The sequence below is a fragment of the Lates calcarifer genome, linkage group LG15 (genome assembly GCF_001640805.2).
Source record: "Lates calcarifer isolate ASB-BC8 linkage group LG15, TLL_Latcal_v3, whole genome shotgun sequence".
Taxonomy (NCBI): Eukaryota; Metazoa; Chordata; class Actinopteri; family Centropomidae; genus Lates; species Lates calcarifer.
Window position 1 is genome coordinate 15892233 of NC_066847.1, and position 22367 is coordinate 15914599.

Genomic DNA, 22367 nt, shown 5'->3' on the forward strand with positions numbered 1-22367 from the left:
AGCACGGCAGTAAAGTCGCCGGTCGGCTCAGTTATCCCAGAGAACAAATCAAATGTCTTCAATCTTACAGAGTAAACGTCAGAGTCTCTCAGGGCACGTGACCGCGAGACGCGTTAAAGAGGACTAGTTGCAGTATGGCCGAGCAAGCGGTGACGGCGAACAGAGGGTGAGTACTTTCTTTAACCCGCCTCACGGAGAGTATGTTACCAGTGCAAGTGATATTCAGGAAGCTCAATTTGGTGATAAAGTCATACTGTGTTATTCTAAGTATCTCAGGAAAATACCCGCATGCTGTTGTCGTAACTAACAAAGTTAAACAAGTTGTCAATAGTGAGGCACTGCCCTGAAGTTCAGGTAAATACACACTTGAAAACTGTGCCCAGAAGCTTTAACATGACACTGACGGTAGAAAACATGCAGTTACACATGACACAGTTTATTCTATCCGCCATTGATTATTATTTAGAGGAGGTGACACAGTCTGAATATCATGTATCTGATAACTGAATGTGTTTATGTCAAATATATTTGCCTGACAGCATGTTTACCAGAACAGACCACTGTAAGTACTCAGTAGTCAGCCAGTGCTGTTTGCCCTCATCCACTTTTTGTTTCATTTTGTTCTGGTTTCAGGGTTGTTCAGAGAATGCTGTCTGTTGTTGGTGTTGACACTCTGGCCAGCAGTGTGTGGGGCTATGTGGACACCACGATAAAGTAAGTCTGGTCTATGCATATGTTGAAGTAGACCTCACGTAGCCCTGGTGTAGCCCCTTAAATCACAGTACTGTTTAAGATCCTGCATTGTTTGAGTTTAAAGTACCTGTCCACTTGGAAATGAGATTTGCTCTGCTACTTCACTTGGAAGTTTGAACTTTACTGCAGGATGAGGCAAAAGTTTGGACATACCTTCTCATTTGTTGTCTCATTGTTTTTCTTCATTAATGCTGAAGGCATCAAAACTATGAAAGAAAACCTATGGAATTATGTAATAAACAAAAAAAGTGTTAAACAAACCAGAATATGTTTTATATGTTAGACTCAAAGTAGCCAGTATCAAGTGGAAGTCTGATACAACAGCACTTTATAACCTTCATGAAGGTTATAATGTTTTCTTCTTTGTTTTTTTTCCTGGAGGTTTGTGATGCTGTAAAGGTCTACTGCATTAAACTGTCAACAAAATATTCGAAACCTGTCCACTGACAGCTGCACTGGTTGTGATGTTGTGGACGTCTTTGCATGCATGAACAGTTACAAACAGTTATCTTTGAAAAGACACTTAATCATTATAACAGTCATTAAGACAACAAACTGTTACAATAATAAAGTAATGAAAGGATAATTAATTAAGGATAATTTGGCTTGAATATAGGCATTTGCTCAGATGTTACATGTTTTCAGCAGCTGAGTTGACGGACATGAAGATGGAGTAAAAGAGGATATGCATGGACTGATGATTTCCATGTGGAGTAAACACATGTTAACTGGACAGCGGGGGAGTTATGTGCAAAGGCCCCGTCGCCTTCCTATTAGGACGTCTGTTATTTCTTCATTCATTTCCCCTGCAGAAACTTTATTTTGAAATCTCCACATGCTCAGTGCTCTCTAATGCTCTGTTCACTAAACCACATTGCATCAACAGAGCCTGACATCAGGAAGTTCCCTCTCTTTTGTACAGAGTAACCAACAGTAAGCAGCTGCTATAGAGGACATCAGATGTGAGACTGTTGTTTTTAATTTGTAGCCTTCAGTATGCTGTTTTATTTCTGTGATTCTCACTATAGTCCCATACTGCACTGACGCCATGTCCCCTCTGTGGTTCATAAGGATGGTGTTCATAGACCTTTTGTCTGTGTAGGTGGTGCTGGATCCCCAGCTGGCTGCCATCGTGGTGTCCCACTTCTCAGAGCCAGCTACAGACTGCAGAGGACATGATGCTGAGATGTAGGGATCACTTCTGTCTGCCTCTGTCATCTGAGTGTTGTTCTGAGTGTGGGAGTTTTATTAATAAAACCATAGCCAGTGTTGATTTTTCTCTTTCAGTTTAAAGAATAATTTTCATTTTCAGCTTTACTTTCTCATTCCTCTCTTTGCTTGACAGGTGTAAACAGTGCTTTCTCCAAACAGTTTGTCCCCATATCCAGTGGCAACCAGCTGTGGACCCTGATCTTTAGCAGTGACAACGTGAAAGACAAAACTCCTTTGGTTCTGCTCCATGGGTTTGGAGGTGGCGTGGGCCTTTGGGCTCAGAACCTGGATGCTCTCTCCCAGCATCGGCCCGTCTTCGCTCTGGACCTGCTCGGCTTCGGTCGGAGCAGCAGACCCCTGTTCTCTTCAGATGCCCAGGAGGCAGAGGACCAGTTTGTGGAGTCCATAGAGCAGTGGAGGTCTAAAGTGGGTCTGGAGTCCATGATACTGCTGGGACACAACCTGGGAGGATACCTGGCTGTGTCATACTCCATTAAATACCCAGGCAGGTGGGTGCAGATTATAGGATCTCTCCTATCGTACTGTACGGTTGTGTTGTTTTTAATTTAATAGGGATCTTTTATGCTCTGGTGCTGATCTTGTTGATATGAGCAGCATTTGATGTGATGAAAGTTATACCAGGGGCAAAGTAGATGTAGCTCAGTCTGAAACATTCAGCAAATTGGACTTTCTGTCTGACTTGAGAGGAGGATGGCAGGTTTATGTAATATTTTAAGATCAGCATCTAGACATCAGCTGGAGTCAGCTTTTACCAGCCTGTTCTATTAGATACACGTTGTAGTCAAGTTTATTATGCACTATTTATAGTTATTTATATTTATTCTATTTTCTATTTATTTATATATTTATATTTTTCTCAATTTCAGTTGCATGACAGCTGTTAGATGGCAACTGTTGGTCAGAGCCCAAAGATATTCAGTTAGAAAAAAAAATTCTAAAGCAGACACAGGCAGGGTCTGAGGATATTTGCTGTTTTTGCCTGAAAAAACAATAACAAGAAGTTTCACATTGTTTTTGGAATACTGTGTAATTTCAGTGAGCAGGTATGATCTGCCACTAACTGAATGATAGTCAGTTACTTTAAAATGTTTTATATTTAAAAATTAAAGACAGGGGTTGAAGTACTTTCTGAAGCCACTGTATGTAAAGATGATTGAGACTGATATTAAATTCTGGGACAGTGCAGCAGTTACATGCTGCAATTACCTGAGAGGTTATATTAGCGGGTTATCTGCTGAGTGCATGAGTAATGGTAACACAGCATTACAAAAGAAAAGCAATAAAAATATATCTCTATCGGCTATACAACCTTCATATGTATATATTTTGATGATACTGTCTGCAGTGTGTTAAATATATGTTTACTTTTTGTGTTTATTCAGTGAAGATTTAAAAGAAACCAAAAGAGAGTTAAAGAGGAAGTAATAGATTTTAACAGAATAATAGGTTTTAACAGAAGACCCAAGCTGTGAAAAACCAGAATGATCCTTTAACTACATCTGGTGATTTTAAAAAAAAAAGAAAGAAAGAAAGAAAAAAGAAAAGAAACAGAACCTGCTCTGAAGGAGAAAAATGACTCTGCTTTAAACCATGTTTTGAATAATGGTTCTGCCCTTTTTAGTGTGAACATGATTGTAGTAAAACATGCCAGCATCTGTACAGGATATAGTTGTAGCAGTGTGCTTGTAGGTGCTGGCAGCCGGTGATAACAGCAGTGTCGTCCAAGGAGAGAGACCAGGATCCTCACTACCTGCCAGAGGCTTTACTGCTTCCAAGCCTCTCTCCTCCCACTAGACTCTATCTCTCCTGAATCATCTCTTCTCGCTGCATCTTCAGCTCCGAGCCTCCTGCAGAGGCTCAGCTCTGCCCAGGGGATGTCTGATAAAATGTCCTCAATCCCTTATCACCGTCCTTCATCAGTAACGCTAGAAATTCTCTTATTGTTATCTCAGTGTCCCCAATGGCCTCTAAATTCTAACATGAGATGCTCTTTATCAAAGACACATGTCCCTATTAAGTTAAATTGTATTTATTGTTCATGTTAAGGCCTAAACAGAAAGCTCACTGTTTACTTACAGGAGGACATAATAGATTACAAACTGAGGTCCTAAAAGCAGTTTGTACTGTGTATTATGTTGGACAATGTGGTGCAGGTGACACAGTGTTGGGGACTCTACAAAAACTATACCCTGGACACACTTATTGGCACCCTTCACTAATATTTAGTTTCAGAACCTTTGACAACAATATGCATCAAAACGTTTCTTATAGCCACCTAGAAGCTTCTTACACCTGTCTGCTGATAGTTTCTGCTTCTCTTCTATTGCTATGCCTTCAAGCTCTTCTAGGTTTGCAGGGGTCCTTATGCAATGGCAGATTTCAGCTCTCTCCAAAGATTTTCAATGGGATTTAGGTCAGGACTCATTGCTGGCCAGTTATGTGTTGCTGGATGCGTGCTTGCTTTGGGTCATTGTCTTGCTGAAAGGCCCAAAACCTGGTTTTCTGACACTGGGCAACACATTGCACTCTAGAATGCCTTGGTAATCTCCTGATTTCATGATTCCTTTGGTACATTCAGTGCCTGCTGCACCAGAAGCAGCAAAGCAGCCCCAAAGCATGATAGATCCTCCACCATGTGTTACTGTAGATAGGCTGCTCTTTTCCTTATGGGCTTCATTTTGTCACCTATAAACAAACTGATGAGCTGCGTTCCCACAGAGCTCTACTTTGGACTCGACTTTAAGACTGGGGTCTATCTAGATATAACTTGTAGTAAGCTTAGAGGTTCAGATTTTGCTACCTCTGGTAGGCCAGGTTAGTCTCCAGTTGTTTCCAGATTTTATGCCAAGCTAGACAGACTAAGCATATATCCCAAAATGTTGAACTATTCCTTTAAATCATTTAAAAATATATTTCAGTATGTAATGAGAGCAGGTGAATAATATTTTTTCCTTTTGTCTGTGGCCTGCAGAGCAAAGCACATAGTTCTGGTGGAGCCCTGGGGTTTTCCCCAGCGCCCGGACACAGCAGAGGCTGATCGTCCCATCCCGGTTTGGATCAAAGCCCTCGGGGCCATGTTCAGTCCCTTCAACCCCCTGGCTGGCCTGCGACTGGTTGGACCACTGGGTAAGACTGGAGCAATAACTTGGTAAAAGACACTACCTGTTTTTAGAGAGGATGGAATCCTAATGATCCCTGAGGGAAATTGGGTGTCTGAGTAGAGTAAATAGAATAATGTCAAACATAATAGAGCTGCTGGAATTAAGTCAAACCCTGGTTCCTTTGTCCACCCTAACCCTCCCCGTTGTTCACAGTCATGCAACATAATGAAGCAGCTTCATCTCTGAATGGCTACATGCTTGGTTTTGATATGTCAGCATGTGCTCTGTGGCCCCTGCAGGGCCCACTCTGGTCCAAACTCTGAGACCTGACTTCAAGAGGAAGTTCTCCTCCATGTTCAGTGACAACACAGTGTCAGAGTACATCTACCACCTGAATGTGCAAACTCCCAGGTCCGTCTCTTTCTGTGTCTCTCTCTGTTTCCTAGTCAAGCCTTATTATTGCTGCTTATGTTAACAACTGCTATGAAAGCAATTTATTCATTACTTCTGTTGCAGTCGTTTGAGTTTGACTATCCAGTATTATGTCTTGTCATCACCATTTGGGCGTGATAATTGTTCTTCTGTGTTTTCACAGTGGGGAAACAGCTTTTAAGAATATGACCATTCCTTATGGATGGGCTAAAAGACCAATGCTGCAGAGGATGGACCAGTTGCAGCCTGAGATCCCCATCACCATCATCTATGGCTCCCGCTCTAGCATAGACAGCAACTCAGGCAGCACCATCAAAGAGATGAGACCACACTCTCATGTGGAAATCACAGTAAGTTCAAGGTGTACTAGACAGGAGAAAAGAAAGTGAATTCATGTACTGTATTCTGAACCCTATCATGAGGTTTTCCTGTCCCATTTCTCCTGTATGAGTCCATGTTGAATTTTTCAGATTTCTGAACTTTATCCCCCTCTGCCAAATGTCAAACACTATCACTACGCTATCAGATGTTGTAGAACACCTCCGTTTTTCCAGCTTCTGTTTAAATTTACACAATTCAATGTCTCAGTGTTTCTGAATTAAAATGTAGAACAAGTAAACAATTGGAGATTTAAAAAAAAAAAAAAAAGGAATCATGGAATCTTCTTGTTGAACTAACTTTTGACTCGTTCAGCAGCCAAGCAAACTCGTGACTTGTTTTTCCTACAATGGAAATCAAACATCATTAGGAAATTTGCTGCAGAAGTTTCCACAAATGTGCTGCACTTGTAGGTTGCTTGGGTTAAGGTTATTTTCTCACACTCTTGTTCGCAACATCAAAAATGAACCTCTGTGCTCACATTACAAAATTACTACAGAAAGTACAAAAGGTTAAAAAAGAGGGAAACAATTACAAAGTAACTTAAAGTGAAATAAATTAATAATTATCCCTACTCTTATTCCTTATATTTTGTATCACCCCCTTCCCCTGTCTCCACCTACACATAATTAAGAATTTGGTAAATAACTGACCTTTCCAGCAAACAAGGTATTTCCAGTTTCTCAGATTTGGTACAGATGTTCATTCGGACTCAAGGAAGTGATGGCATTTCATATGCAAAAGGTCAAAGGTCACTGGGACATCATAATGTTCTGTAATATAGAGTAGTTCAGGAAGTTAGCATCACCCTGGTTCCCACCACAAAAAACCCAATGGGATTTTTGCAGAAAATAAGCCCCATGGTCAACAAAAGTTTGATACTTAAACGCTTTGTTGAGCAGGACAGTCCTCACAAATGTACACCACTCTGATGTATCTTGAAGCCAAAAATACAATTGCCAGAATTAAAAAGCCAAAGATAGGCTATAAACGAACTACATGTCACCAATCAAAATGTAATTTGATTTAGCTGCTTACCTCCTCTACAAAAGCCTCTCTTCTTAGAAAGTTACTGATAGAAAGAGCGTGAGTATGAACACAGTGAAGCTGTAAAGGTGGACTGGTGAGTAGATCAGTTTTCGTATGCGGTGTTATGACGTCATTTAGCCACTTGCTAGCAATTGTCTTTTTTGAGACATGTAAAAGCCTGAAGAATCACAAGTGGGGTATTTTCTGATGTATTTTATGTCATAGAATAAAACGTGAAAAGGTCTTGAGCTTGTGTTAGCCACATACCAGAAGTGCTAAAATGCTAACTTATTTCTGGGTTTTCAGAATTCATTCCTGCATCACTCTATTCAGAGGCATATCTCAGGAACAGAAGGGGAGATTGTGACCATGTGTCCTGCTACGTGTCTGTTTGGCAGAGCCACACAACTGTGAGGCTGTAATTCTAGTTTCATATCTTGTGCTATCACGCACATTCCTATTAGTGCCCTAATAAAAGCTAATCTTGTGATCATAAAGGCTGTTGAAACTAACTGGAATGTGGCCATATTTTTTTCAGGTGAATATGAACACACCACTCGTCATGTTAATTAGCAGCCACATTGTTAAGCTTCTACTGGGGAAGTTCTGCACTGTTTTTTGACAACATAACACTTTTTACCTTTTTATGTTTAAAAATTAAATATTTCTTTCCATCATCGTTTTATGAAAATAATAAACCACACACACCGTGCTCTCAAGTTCAAACTGTAGTTTTTATGGCCTCTCTTTGTGTTGTTAATCACCTGCTTCTCTTCTTGTTCCTCCCTGTAGACGATCCGTGGAGCAGGACACTATGTGTATGCTGACCAGCCAGAGGACTTCAACCACAGTATTTTGCAAGTGTGTGATAAAGTGGACTGAATCAGAGATGAGCTGGGTTATTTAACTCTGGAGAAAAAGCGGGGCACCAGTAACACGCATCACTGATAGCAGCAGCTGGTGTTGAACCACAGAATTTCACTTTCTCAAAGCAGGATAGGGAGTGTTTGTACATAAAAAAAAAAACATATTCTAAAAGCAGCAGTGATCTGAGTTTGACTCATACACTCATGACACACTGACGTTCACATGTTATATCAACTGACCAGTGAACCAGTCACAGCCTCAGAAACTGGTTGAATACAGGCTTTGAGATGACATCATTGATTGGGTCCCCTTTTTAATGCTGTTTGACAGCATTCCCACAATGATGAAATGGGCCTGCATCACACACACACACACACAGACAGTTGGTGTTGCTGCAGCTTCTTGGTTAATTAGCTTGAGCATTAGTCATGTAATATTTTCTCAGAATTGCTTCTACCAAATGCAGCAGAGAAGCAAAGAAAGGAGGCATTTTGAAATTCAAATATTCTGCTCAACACACAACTTCTTATTCACACGTGGCCTTTAATAGCCCCTGGAGCTGTCTGATCCAAACATGTCTTATAATAACTTCTAAAAAAGTTCCTTTTCTAATAACATGAAAATCTTTCAGGTAAACTGATATCATGTTCATATTGTTTATATATATTTGCTAAATACACATTTAACATTTTCTGAGTTTCAGTTTATAATATTATATAGAATAATATATAATATCATAATTACATCAGCATTACATCAGACTGAAACAGAATGTATGTTTCTGATACAGACAGGAAGTGTACCCTTCACTTCATCATTACCAAGAAGCTGCATTAAATTAATCTGCTGCCAGTGATGGACTATTCTGTAGCTCTACAGTCATTGTTACTGCTTGTGAATAAACCCAGATAAGCTCTAGCCTAGGGCAGAAACAGTGACTTGAAATATGTAAGACATAAGGCTCTTGTTTTGCTTGCCTGTTTGTCAGCGTAGATTTTCTGCTGCACAGCAGCAGTATTACTGGAACAATAGCCACATGCATGATATTTGCCTCTGTTCATGTAATAATATTTGCCTTTTACACTGAGCCTAAACTTAATCACTTGGGAGCATTTTAGAGAGAACACTGGTGGTGTAGGCACATATACATCAGACATCATACCTCACTGGACATGCTAAGTTCAGACACATGATGTTCACTAACATTGCCTTTTTAGCTGGAGCCTCTGTTCACAGCTTCAACCTTTGGCCCTCCCCATCCTGCTATTGGAACAGCCACAAAAACAATCTATATTTTTTTTGTTCATAGTCAGTATTCTCCTACAGAGATTGTGTAATTGAACACCATGCAAAGATACAGATGCACACACTGACAACTGCAGACAACCACGGATGTGTAGTTGTTCTATGGGGGATTTATGCACAGCTGATGTGTTGACCTTATGCAGCCAAATCCAAGCTCACCAAATTGGAGGGTGTGTGGACATCAGCACAGAGCCTCGCCTACACCTTCCAATGACAAATGTTATGCCACGTTGACCCTCGCGTACTCTCACATGTGCAAAGTCCTCAGTTATACGTGTGTGCACCTGTAAGGGAGTGTAATTAAGGCGGTATCACCAGTCCTGCAGTGAACACAGAAATTCACCATTAGCTTAGAAAACCCAATAACCAGTTTAATGATAGTGTTTTTTTGCTAGGTAATCTGAAATATAAATACAAAAAACAGCAGATATCTGTGAAATACTACTTCAGGTTACAGCTTTGTCTAGACTACCACTCAGTGCTCACCTGTCAAGCTGCTTTAACCCTTTGTGGTAAATACTTTTGTATTAACAGAAATGGCAACCTGTCCAGGATGTACCCTGCATCTTGCTCAATGTCAGATGAATTTGTTTCTTCAAACAAATCTTCTGTCTTGTCAAATCTTATGCCCTGATGATGTGGGGGCTTGTCTACTACAAATTAATCTCAGAAAGCAAAAACTGGGGATGTTGAGTTTATGAAGCATAAAGACTGCAGTACCAGATCAAAGTCAAGATATGTCTCTCTCTGCTTTGAGTTTGACTATCTGTTTCTCACAAGGCCCCTAATTTAAGTGCAATTCAAAGTGTCACTTGAAGTTTATAACTATTTCAGTGTAAATTGAAATAATTGACATATTAAAGAAATCAGTGGAGAATCTCCACTCTCGTGCCTCTCTACCTCTGCAGGTGCTAGTTTTGAAAGAAAATTTTCATGCCTATCAGGTTTTTACATAAGTGATTTGATTGAAATGTTCTGATGTAGTCTTTGTGTGTAAAAGGCAGTGACTCAGAGTCTTGAGAGGCAAAATTTTCAGAAGAATGTCAACTGGAGTGTGAAGTCTGTCACAGATGTACTTGGACAATGTGTCTGCACTGCAGCATTAATGTTGGAACTAGTTTGTCACAGGGAAATATGACTTTTGTATTTTTACTGGAGTTTCTTGAGGCAGTTGCTTTTTACTGATGATTTACATGTGGCACAAATTATGTAGCTTCCAAAAATGTTCCCTCCTGTGGCAGCCCTCTCATTCCTACCTACTTTAAGTGTAAAACCCAAATAAAATGTTTGCCATATTATAATCATGGTCCACTTGCCTCTGTCTTCTGTCACACATGAATAATGTAACTCTAAGTTGTGTCTGCATCATATGTTTAATCTGCGATGCAACACTTTCATTCTCCTTTCTCCCCTCTTTTGCTTTTCATTTTAATGGAGAAAAAGTGACAGATGAATCAATATTTTTCCTCCAGTTCCCCTTATCATTTCAGAGCTGTCAGTCCTCTCTGCCAGTGAGAAATTATTCCCTGGCATTGGTGTTCAGCAAAGGGCCTCGGTAGTTTTCCATTATGCCCACTAGAGAGCACTCAAGTGTTGATGAGGAGCCATGGACCTCATGGCAGTGTCCACAGTCTCCCCTCTTTTGCACCAGTATCCATGCTCATCTCCACCTATTTCATTTTAAAAGAGAGCCAGCTGAAACCAACATGTGACATGAGGTATGTGTCCAAACTGGCACTTACCACAGGGTGTCTGAGGACAGCGAGGGACAGTGAACACTGCTCTGACAGAGAGTATTAGACTGAGAATATCAGGCGGATGTACATTGTCTTTCCCCTCCTCTGTTTCCATCCTTAGATCCGGACTCAACATTAACACATATATCGATCGGAAAAGACATCCTATCTGCTCTTATTCTCCCTCCTTGATTGATACAGGGGAAATATGCAAGCTCATGTGAAAGTATTTCCGAGTCATACAGAGCTGGTGGAGGCAGTTTTGTCCCACTCAGCTATTTGAAGAATGATTGAGGTGGGTATAATGAAGTTTCCTTTCTGTCTGGCTGTTGATTAGCCTTGGAAGCAGAAGAAAGCTCATCCATTTCATTAAGGAACTTCATCAGGACTATGCAATTGTATAAGATTATTACATCAAGGTATCTGCCTCATATTGAGAATTTATCTGTTGGCTCAGTTGACTCCTTGTATGTGGAAATGCATCCCCACCCACTGAGACTGTGAAACCAGAGCCTCCCTCAGTGGTTTATCAGCACCATTAGTTGGAAATCAAGCAATTAACTTCGTCTGACATGAGACTGTTAAACAGAACATGGCAGGGTGGGGCCCCTACAGACCTGTGAGTCACTCCACTGACTGAGAATATCCCACTGATGAATCATAGGATTGATTACTGGAGCTGGAGTTTTCACTCATTCAGTCATGGTCAAATCAGACGGAAGGTGCATCATCGTCAGAAAATCAGGTCCAAATGGGGGCCAGCAATTCTCTGAGCTGATAAGGATACAGGCATGGAGAATATATTCTTACACTGGTGCCACTGGCGAGAACAGAGCAATGTGCTGCAGTTTCAGTCATTTAGAAATTGTCCATTTCGCTGTGTCATGCCTTGTAGCTTCCCCAGCAGATTGCTATCAAACAGCTCTTGTAAAATGCAGATCTGAGCCACAGTCTGCTCAGCTTTGCTGTGTGCTGTGACTCACTGCAACAGTGCAGGTCCAATGCTCAAATGAGCCCACACAGGAGAAGACAGCACTGATAGCAACATGCAAGCAGCCTGATCTTTTTCTTTCTCAGCACACAATGCAAAACTCAGCCTGATTAAAATGAAACATTTTTGAACTGCAGAAAATATCTATCAAATTATTTTAGTTTTTTATTGAGCTGTGTTTCCATATGACTGTCATATGTTATGTTTTCTTGAAACGGTTTTTAACGCAGTGTAATAAGCATGTTTCAAGAATTGTCTGCAGGATTTGAGTGTTTGCCTTTTAAGTAGCCAGCTGCACTATATACTGATGTATTATTGCCTTTTTACACCTATGTTTTGAGGTGCATGCACATGTGCATGAGTTGATGACTTATGTTCACCACCTTGGACAGGTTTGCTAGTTTAACCATTCCTGACACCACACAGCTGTCAGCTTATTGATTTATTTATGGGTGTAGTAACAAACCATTTAAAAAATATTGATTGATCTGGCAAAGACACATTTGCAACCAAAAAGGTTGTCACCCCATGGAAATGTCCATCCATCCATCTATCCATCCATTTTCTGCCACTGATCTGGTGTTGGATTGCTTTGGCAGCAGCTTCAGCAGACGTCCCTCCTCCCAGCAACGTTTTCCAGCTTCTCCTGGTGGAAATTCCCAAACCAGATGAGATATATAATGTCTGTTCTGGGCTCTCCTACCAGTTGGACATGCCTGAAAAAGGTGCCTAGGATGCATCCTGATCAGATGCTCAAACAACTTGAACTGGCTCCTTTGACAGGGGCGGCAGCTGTAGTCCAAGCTCCCCCTGGATTTCGGAGCTCCTTACCCTATCTGTAAGGGTGAGCCCAGACACCCAACAGAGCGAACTGATTTCAGCCACTTTTGTTTGTGATTTCATTCTTTCTGTGACGAACCAAAGCTCATGACCACAGGTGAGGGTTGGAGCGTAGATCGACTAGAAACCCAAGAGCTTTGTCTGCCAGCTCAGCTCCCTCTTCACCAAAATGTACAATGCCTGTATTACTACTGACACTGCATCAGTCCACCTGTCTGGTCCCTTCCCTGGGACCAATTTGCCTTGGGAGATCCTACCTAGGGCTGTTGCTCCAGACACACAAACCGTTCAACCATGTTAAGGTGGCAGTTCTTGGAATTCTTTAAGATAGCATAGTATTTTCAAGGGGGTAACAGAAAGTACAGCTAGAATTTGGGATGTGCAAAAATATTAAATAAGTACTCACAAAGACAAAAGAGTAATGTTGTTTTTGAATAGTGTGGTGAGTATGCAGTGATGTGATATGATAAACCTGCTTCCTTTAAATCTATGGCACGACTCATGAAGCATGAATCTGCTTCTAAATATATACGTCTCTAACAATGACTGGGACAGTGATTGTGTCTAGTGCTGATATGACTGAGTGGAGGAGGAGGAGGAGGAAGAAGAAAAAGCAGAGGGAGGTGGAAGAAGAGGCGGAGGAGAAAGACCTTTACTCTGGAGCACAGACCAGGCCAGACCAGGCTCGTCTTGTCTGGGTTGCTAGGAAACCGGCAAGGCGCCTGATCTAATTTATTAAATTCAGCCTCTCGCCTCCACTATATCTCTCTCTTTCTCTTCCTGTGTCTGTTTCACTCGCTCACTTTCGGCCTCCATGCAGCTTTCCATATCTGTCGTTATCTTTCCCACCCTCTAAGGCGCTTATCTCCCTCCCTTCCTCTCTCCTTTCCTCACCCCCCCTACCCTCCTCTATCAGGCACTCCCTAGCTGCCTGTATGCATGTGTGGATATATCTCTCTTTCTCTCTCCTCCCTCCATCAGACCTCAGACAGACTATCCTCTCAGGCTGTGCAGCAGTGCCACCCCCATATCTTTCACACCGAGCCGTGAGTACCGCCCTCAGGCAGGCCAGACCTTCTGTGACTTACCAGGCACACAAAACACACACATGTAAACACACACACACACACACACACACACACTGCATTACCATTTAGACTGTGACTTGCTTACTTGATTTCCTCTTGGAGATTCATAAATGTTGATACATCAGCCTTTCTCTACAAAGCACATTGCGCTGCTTATTGCCTGAATTATTCAACGTTGCTATTGCTGTCTTCAACCTGATCAATGATCATTCATGTTCTAGATAATCAATAAAGCAGGAGGTCTACACAAGGAATGCCTCTGAGTGTCTCTTCCAGGGAATAAAGTTTTATTTTCTCTCCAGATGGAAACATATTGAGCCTATCACAAACATGTATGCTAGGTTCTACAGGAGAAACTGGTGTTTCAGACAGAAGTACTATATTTTGACAGTTCTAGTTTTTAGCTTTGCTTTTACTGAACAAAAACTAGATGAGAACACAAACAGATCAAAGTCCAGTCAGTGCTTTAATCTCAGTCATTATTTTGTTTTAAATCAAACTAAACTACAGAGCCAAAACAACTGAAACATGTCACTGCACAGATCATAGACTGTACTGTATGTCAGTTAACCAGCTGCCAGATCCATCCATGTGCACTCAGAAGCAGCCTCAGTAGTCCATGTTGTTGATGGTGACAATCAGGGTGCAAGTTTCTGCATCATCTTACCCAATATACATAACATAATATAACATAACACAAGTAAAGCACTGCAGCTTAACAAACACAAATCAATGTTTTTACACATTCCTTTTTAATTTAGATTATTTATTAATGGATGAATTATTTAAAAAAATCCAAAATATGAATTAATGGAATGTTTACTGATTTAATTTATTTATTTATGAATACATGTATAAAATAATCTCTTTATTCTTCTGTTTTTATTGTCCAATTAAATATCAGTTCATCAGATGATTATTTCAGTGACATTCAGGTCCATAAAGGTGGGCTCATATGAAAAGCATTGGAACTAGGATGTATCTGCAACATCCTCTGTGGGACTTGATGATGGCTTAAAAGTTCTACCATTATTAATATCATCATTAATATATTATACTCTCATATAGAAAGACATTTAATTTCTAATATAGTATATTGTATATTCTTGCCAACATTAAGTTAATATATTATATATTTTTGTGGCAGCTAGTACTGTATGTGTAAATATGCTAAACTAATCTTACATAGAAATAATGTGTTATAACCTGTTTTAATTTAGCGATGTTTGAATGTCCACACTAACATAAGGCACACTCATCACTCCTAGTGTTTGAAACATTTTTCAAGTATGTATTGTGGATAATCTTTTCAATGTAGAGTTGATATTGTGTGAATATGTGTGAAAAACAAAGTCAGCAGTATATTAATATGCTTCTCTTTTTTTTAGTTTTTTTGTTTACCGTGCTGTTCAAGATGGCGGTCACGCAGCAGCTCCCAGCACAGGTCAGCACAGGTCATGAGAAATGAAAGGCTGTGTGATCAGGGAACACTTAGAGCAGAACATAGTGACTCATGTCTCACACGCACACACACACACATAAACACACACGCATGCATGCACACGCACACATACACACACACAGTGTGGACTTCCTCTGTACTCTCACTTTTCAGCTATTCAAAATGTGTTTAAGTGAAAAAATCAGTTCTGTTTGTTTCTATCTCAAACACACACAGAGCCTCTGCTCCTTCACACAGAGGCTGGAATTTACATTAGAATTGAAATTTACAGTCATAGAATGGAAAAGACGTACAAGGCATCACTGAAGTCAGTCACAGTCATCCTCTGCATCCTGCTGCCAGGAAAGAAGACAGTTGCCCCCTGGGAAATGTGGTTCTTGTCATCATCAGGGGCGTAGTCGATTGTGACCTCAGCAGAATGAGATCAGTGGCACCACTGTATGAGCGTAAGCTCTAGTCATCATTTTGTCAGGCACAGTGACACAGCAAGCTGAGAGTAGCATGTTACTCAGAGTTGCCGTTACCTGCTCACAGGCCCAGATGAGATGTGAAGCCTCAAAGCATCAAACACCCAGGAATAAAAATAAAAGGTCATTAAAATGCTTCTTAAACCAGAATTTTCAGCTGTCCCCTCACCCATTTTATTCCACCCTGTCTTGAGTGTCTATAAATCATCACCACCCTTAGGTGCTCCTGCATGTATGACACAATCAGAGGGTGATGAAAAAGAGAAATAATACCCACCCACTGTTGTAATGCCCCCAGGGAACAAGAGGCTTGAACAAAATTTAAATAAGACGATGTAGTAGCTTGTGTGTGTGTGCTTCCATCCACGTGTGTATTTACTTATGTTTTTGCGTGTGTGTGTGTATGTGTATGTTTGTGATTGGCAATATGAAAGCCATAAAGTGGGAAATTAACTGCCTCTGACTAAACTGAGGTGGAACCTTTATTAGTTTTGTTTACAGATCAGAGTGTTGAAAACACTAACTAACTTATGTTTCTCCTCTTCATTTTCCAACTGACAACTGACCCCTGTAATTAAAGCAATTTACATACTGTGACTAGTTCAAAAGAGGAGAAATACTCTCAACAATCTTTTCTGCTGGTGTATACTCAGTCAGTGTTTGTTCCTTTCTCTAAGTTAAAAATGACAGAGCATTAAGTTCCGTAGTAAGAGGACCAGCTGTTTTTTGCAGACTCACCCTAACTGGCATTTATAGGTAAAAGAAAAAGATAACATTGTGTTGCCATTTACCTAGAAATTGTTAAAGTCTGTGTGAAGCAAATTCAGAGATTTGTCTCTAAACACATTATTTATGTCAGAGAATAGTTCCTGAAAACATGTGTAAGGACTGTAAACTATCAATTACTGTATTGTGGAGTTAGACCGTTTCACAGTTTTCCATCAGTTTCTTGTTCAGGATTTTATGGGCGGGTCTGAAATGGTGGCTCACAACGCATTGGAGCCACCACTCAGCATAACCCTGCCCCTAACACTGTAACTGTTATAAATAGCAGAGCAGGTTTTGCCAAGTACCTATGCTGTCGTCCCACAAATACATCTCTGGATGCCAGAGTTTGCAGAACAGCTGAGTCAACGCCTTATTTAAACTTTCAAGGGAATTAAAAGGAGGTGGATTCATTTTGTCAAGAGCCACACTTGACTCTGGCTCTGGTGGCTCAAACATGAATGTCTGTACAACTCTAAGGGGGCTAGTATCCATTTTTCAGGTCATGGAGGGCAGGATTTTGAAACCTAATTTCATATATTTGATGGGTTTTTTTAACCATTTAAATTTAGCTGGGTGGTCAATAGCACATTTTTCTGTGGTGTGCTTTACATTGACTTTAAATTACCTTTAAGGTGGATGATACATTTTTTAGCTACATTCACACAGTTGGTTGGATCAACTTGCTTCTGAATGCTGTACAGGTGTTGTATGAGTGTATTCTAAGAACTCACCTCACTTATTATTGAGGGTCATGAACTGGTCAGAAAGGAAGTGAAACCTGCTCTATTTTCTGCACAACAAGCTAAACATCTCACATAGGTGTGATATATTATTGTCTATTATGGCTAATGTGATGACAAATAGTTGCCCTTGCACACATCCAGCATTAATCTAGAGTCCTGCCTCTGGTGAATTTAAGTCCAGTGTTCTCCATCCATCCCTCCAGGGGTTGGGTCGCACTATCAGCAGGCTAAGCAGGGTATTCCAGATGTGCAACATTTACAGCTCCTCCTAAGGGATCTTAATGCGTTTCCAGGCATGGTCGGACACGTAATCCCTCCAGCAAGTTCTGGGCCTAGCCCAGGGTCTCCTCCCAGTTGGACATGCCTGGAAAACCTCCAAAGGAAGGCACCTAGGAGGCATCCTAATGAAATACCCAAACCACCTAAACTGAGTTATTTTGACACCAAGGAGCAGTGGCTCTACTCTGAACTCTGGATGTCTGAACTCACCCTATCTCTAAGCCTGAGCCCAGACACCCTACAGAGGAAATTAATTTTGGCCATTTGTACCTGTGATCTCATTCTTTTAGTCACTACCCAAAGCTCATGGCCATAGGTGAGGGTTGTAACATGGAGCAATTGGTATCTTCCAGCTCCTTATTCCCCACAAAGGTCTGGTGCGATGCCCACATTACTGCTGACACCACATTAAGACCCAGAGATACTTAGACTCCTCTGATCGGGCAGTAACTCACCCCCAACCCCGAAGGAGCAGTCCAACATTTTCTGGCAGAGAACCATGGCTTCAGATGTGGGGGTGGTGATTTTGCTCCTAGCTTAAGCCAGTAGAACCACATCATCTGCAAAAAGCAGAAATGTAACTCTGATGTTACCAAACTGGACACTCTCCTCGCCTCAGCTGCACTTTGATGGACATTGTCACAAGGCTTATCCACAAATCCACAAAACACAAACAGACTGGATGGTCAAGCACTCATGATCACTTCAGCAACCTCACCAGGGTAAAGAGCTGGTGGTGAGACTGAACCAAAACAGTGAATAACAAGCTGTAAAATCAATGAGGATAGAGACACGAAAAAGTTCCATGGAGCTGAGAGGGAACTACAGATTGTGGATTTGTTGGTTTCATCACATAAATAATATTTATTACTGAAGTTTAAAGGTACAACTTCAAATCAGGTTGTATTTCAGGAAGCAGAAATATTACATTTTTGGATAAATGTAATTGTAACATTTTTCTTTTTGGTATTATTTTATTTGTTAAGAGTTGTCCAGTCTTCTCTGGTGTTTTGTCTCTGCTGGGTTTTTTTTTTTTTTATCGTTCCTTTAGTTTCTTTTCATGTTTGTCTTTCCTTGTTTCCTCCAAAACACAATCTTGCCCTTTCTAAAAGCCTCTAACGGTGCCGGGGATGTCAGGGGAGCATCACTGCTCTGCCAAACAACGCCTAGTTTGTCTCATTGTAATTCCTCACCACAGACAGTACTGCCGAGTTCACAGAGAACTGTCAACCAGATTAATGAATTAGTTCACTGGCCACACACACACATACACACATACACACACACTTACACAAAAACACAAAGCTGTCTCTTGTCTTAAGCTTTGACTTTGTGGCATGGTACTTTCAGTTCTGTTTAAAAGCATTTAAATTCACATCCAGGAGTTTCTTGTCTCATCTCTGCATCGACCCACAGAGGGAAACAGCAGGACGGCTGAGCTGCAGTGTCACTTTGTATCACGTTTCATCCATTTCATGCAGATGGACTCACATTCTGTTTACGGTCTGTCCTGTCAGAGGCAACACATTATTGTTTCTCATACTGTATGCAAGCTTTATCAGTAACTCTGCAGTACAGTACACTGCAGCCATTTTGAATCTTGTTAAAAAGAAATGTTGCTCTGACAACTATACCTTTGTTCTATACTGAATACAGTTCGCTACATTTCTTTTTGTGTGTGTGTGTAGGTGAGGGGGGGGGGGGGGTTCTTGATGCATTGTAATATTACCCAGATTACCCAGTTTCTTCTCAGTGACTTTTAAGTAATCCGGTTGTGTCTCATTTTGTTTCACAGGGGGACAGAGTGTCTCAAAAACTCAACTCACTTGAGTTTAGGTGACAAGATTGATGCCAAAGCACTAACTATGCAGCTAGAGCCAGGAGGTGATTATGTTAGCTTAGCATGAAGACTAGAGGCAGGGGGGAAACAGCTGCTCTGTCATAAGATTTAAAAAATACACGTACCAACAATCCTTATGCTCACTAATGAGTTCATGGAGTGTTGTTGTCACTGTGAACTTCCCAGGTAAACAGCAAAAGCTCCAAGCTGCTGGATGCAAAGTTCACCAGTGGAAAGCTTTTGATTTGATTTTATTCTCAATAAGATTATGAATCTATGGCAAACACTGACTACTACCCTACTCTAGTTCACTCAGATTCTGAGTGAAAGGTGGACGTTAGGATTTAATCACATGGCTGAAGTTAATGAGAGACCACAGCATACAGGACAGGTTTTAGCTGTTAGAGGTCTTAATAGACCACAGATGTAGTGTCTTGATGGAGTCCAAGTGCTGGTGCCGGGAAGGCTGTGGAGATGTTCTGATGACTGACAGAGTTCCATCTGTTTTCTCCCCTCCTGTAAGATAACACAAAGGTATTGTGGTGTCAGTGGATGCACAAACAGCATCACTGGAAAGACAGTCAGTGGTTTTACAGTTCTGAATTCAGGCAGCTGCTTTACAGAATGTGTGGTGAGACATGATTTGTTGAATGTAAACAGAGACAGCAAACGTCAGGCTGGAAAGTTGACAGCACATATGTGAGAAAAGTTGTGTCACAGACTGAATTTTTGCAGCTTTGAAAAATGGCAAACTGCACCCTGGATTTAATGAACCCTCATGTGTGATTGGTTTTAGTTAGAATCCATATTTGGACAGCTCTATCATCAGCACAGGGTGGTTAATGCATTTTTTGTGATTCTTAATTTGTTATTTATGTTTCTTCTTCTCCTTCTGACAACTTTATCTACTCCTACTTTAGTGTCATACATTTTCAGATCAACCATTACATACAACAAAAATGAATTAATGATTTATTTACTGTTTCCATTGCACTAAGTACAACATAAAGAAGTTTTTAAAAATGTGAAAATCTGGCAATGAAAGTGCCAGAAAATAAATAAATAAATAAATAAATAGAATACTGTGACGTTCAAAAACTGTAAAATAACAGTATACAGCTGTTATTTTACAGTTAGAGCTCTTCCCTACCAAGGAAATTATTGCCATTTAATAAAAATCAAAATCAAAACCAATAAATAAAAATATCACATATAACATAGCACCTTTAAATGTCAGACATGTAATGTTAAGTTACAGATACAGACACAAAAAATACCAAAAATATATTATGATTTGTTTTTGTTTTTTTTATTAAAAACCATGATAACTTCATGTGACAAAAACACTCTAGTACAGAAATGCTAGTAACATTAGAATGAAACGCCTGTTAAACATTTGTAACAATCCTATAAACAAAAATGACCAATCATGAATGTACAAGAATGTTCTTTGGCAAAGCACAAATAATGTGATGGAAACAAAAATATGTGCTGCATCAGATGACCTAACCTCCAAAATAACTCAACCGAAATCCAGCTGAGATGGTTTGGGATGAATTGGACCGCAGGCAAAGCAGCCAACAAGTGCTCAGCAGCTCTGGGAACTCCTTCAAGACTGTGGAAAACCATTCCAGGCGACTACCTCATGAATCTGACAGAGAGATTGCCAAGAGTGAGCAAAGCTGTCATCAAAGCAAAAGATGGCTACTTTGAAGAATCTGAAAAATAAAACATATTCTGGTTTGTTTAACACTTACTGCTTACTACACAATATCATATGTGTTCCTTCATAGTTCTGATGTCTTCAATATTAATCTACAATGTCGAGAGAAATAAAAACAAAAAGGAACCACTGAATGAGAAGGTGTGTCCAACCTTTTGACTGGTAGTGTAGTAGTAAGTAAGTGTGTACTTTATCTTGTCTAATGTGAGTATACTCCATACTAAATGTAAGAGTCAGTGTGTAACTGAGACACAGGGAATGACTTGGATTTTCCTGGTTGTTTTTGTTCTTTACTTGAATTATCAGTTGTTTAAGCCAGAAATGACCAAAGATGCAAGGTACACCCCCAGAGCAGCTTCCTTTCTTTAGTCCAAAGTGTTGCTGAATGGATTTTTCCTTTAAGCCCAACATACACAGATATCAGTACAGTTGTAGTCTAGTCTTTTCCTGAGTTTTGCAGCATGAAAAGAGACTAAATTATACAGAGAAGCATAGACAAGCATAAAAAGCATCTGGAACTGAGATGTGTTTTTAACACTATCCAAGGGTCCCTCTCTCTCTGCCCCTTTTTTTTTATCTTTATCTTTTCTTTTCATCCCCACCCTTCTACATCCATTCTTTCTTCTCCAAATGGCAATGCGTTTTAGCTTCAGTGGAAAAATACTGTTTGTTGCCCGGTAGACACTGTTTGTGCCTCCCACCCCACAGGACTGCTGGTCCTATTGTACACACACACACACTCTCACACACACACACACACACACACACACACACACATCCAGGTACCCACAGATTCTGCTCATGGCAGGCCTCAGCTGCTGTGACATGGCACAGGGAATATCAAAGCGGAGGAAGGAGAGAGATGAATAGAAGAAAAGGCAGAGAGTTGGAAAGACTGCAAAGTGCCAGAAGCAGAGAGAATGAATAGAAAGGATGGGGATGGTGGCTGAGGAAAACAGATGGAAGGAAATCTAAGGAGAAGAAATGGAGAGGGAATGCTGAAAAGAGGCAGAGGGAGGTGTGTAGAAGACGAGAGAGAGCAGGAGAGATCATGCATGCCAAAATCAATGTGAAGCTGGCTGTGTCAAGTTATGTGCAAGCAGAGAGAAAACAGAAATACACACCTAAAAATACTCTGCGGCTACGATCGACAGCAGGGGAGCGGCAAACTGGAGGTGGGGGGGGGATCCATAATACATGATGGCAATGATATTGTATAGGTTGGTGTGTAGTCACCCGCTCTGGTGTCTGCCAGGGGAGGCAGAATCCACAGCGACACACCCCCTTACATGCAGGTCTCCATGGTGATATCTCCATGGCGGCAATAATGCT

The 22367-nt window shown here is 40.7% G+C and overlaps 1 protein-coding gene across 3 annotated transcripts; it reads left to right on the forward strand.

Annotated features, from left to right (window-relative positions):
• Positions 1 to 60: 60 nt before the first annotated feature.
• abhd5a (abhydrolase domain containing 5a) lies at positions 61 to 10404 on the forward strand. Of its 3 annotated transcripts, XR_007814705.1 has the most exons (9): positions 71 to 166; positions 634 to 714; positions 1856 to 1989; positions 2099 to 2474; positions 4958 to 5112; positions 5387 to 5498; positions 5683 to 5869; positions 7719 to 8759; positions 8803 to 10404. XR_007814705.1 is itself a non-coding variant. In XM_018665675.2 (8 exons), the coding sequence occupies exons 1-8, from the start codon at positions 135 to 137 to the stop codon at positions 7806 to 7808; spliced, it is 1167 nt and encodes a 388-aa protein (XP_018521191.1). In that variant the 5' UTR covers positions 61 to 134; the 3' UTR covers positions 7809 to 10404. The 3 variants fall into 3 exon arrangements, 2 of the variants coding, with proteins under 2 accessions (XP_018521191.1, XP_018521192.1); XM_018665675.2 differs by having other exon boundaries at positions 61 to 166; positions 7719 to 10404; XM_018665676.2 differs by having other exon boundaries at positions 1856 to 1941; positions 7719 to 10404.
• Positions 10405 to 22367: the final 11963 nt, after the last annotated feature.

Bases quoted from the DNA above. Each gene is read 5' to 3' on its own strand.
- abhd5a (XM_018665675.2), top strand. From the start codon at position 135: ATGGCCGAGCAAGCGGTGACGGCGAACAGAGG. The intron at 715-1,855 runs GTAAGTCTGGTC...TTGTCTGTGTAG, and splicing joins TATGTGGACACCACGATAAA to GTGGTGCTGGATCCCCAGCT. The intron at 2,475-4,957 runs GTGGGTGCAGAT...TGTGGCCTGCAG, and splicing joins TCCATTAAATACCCAGGCAG to AGCAAAGCACATAGTTCTGG.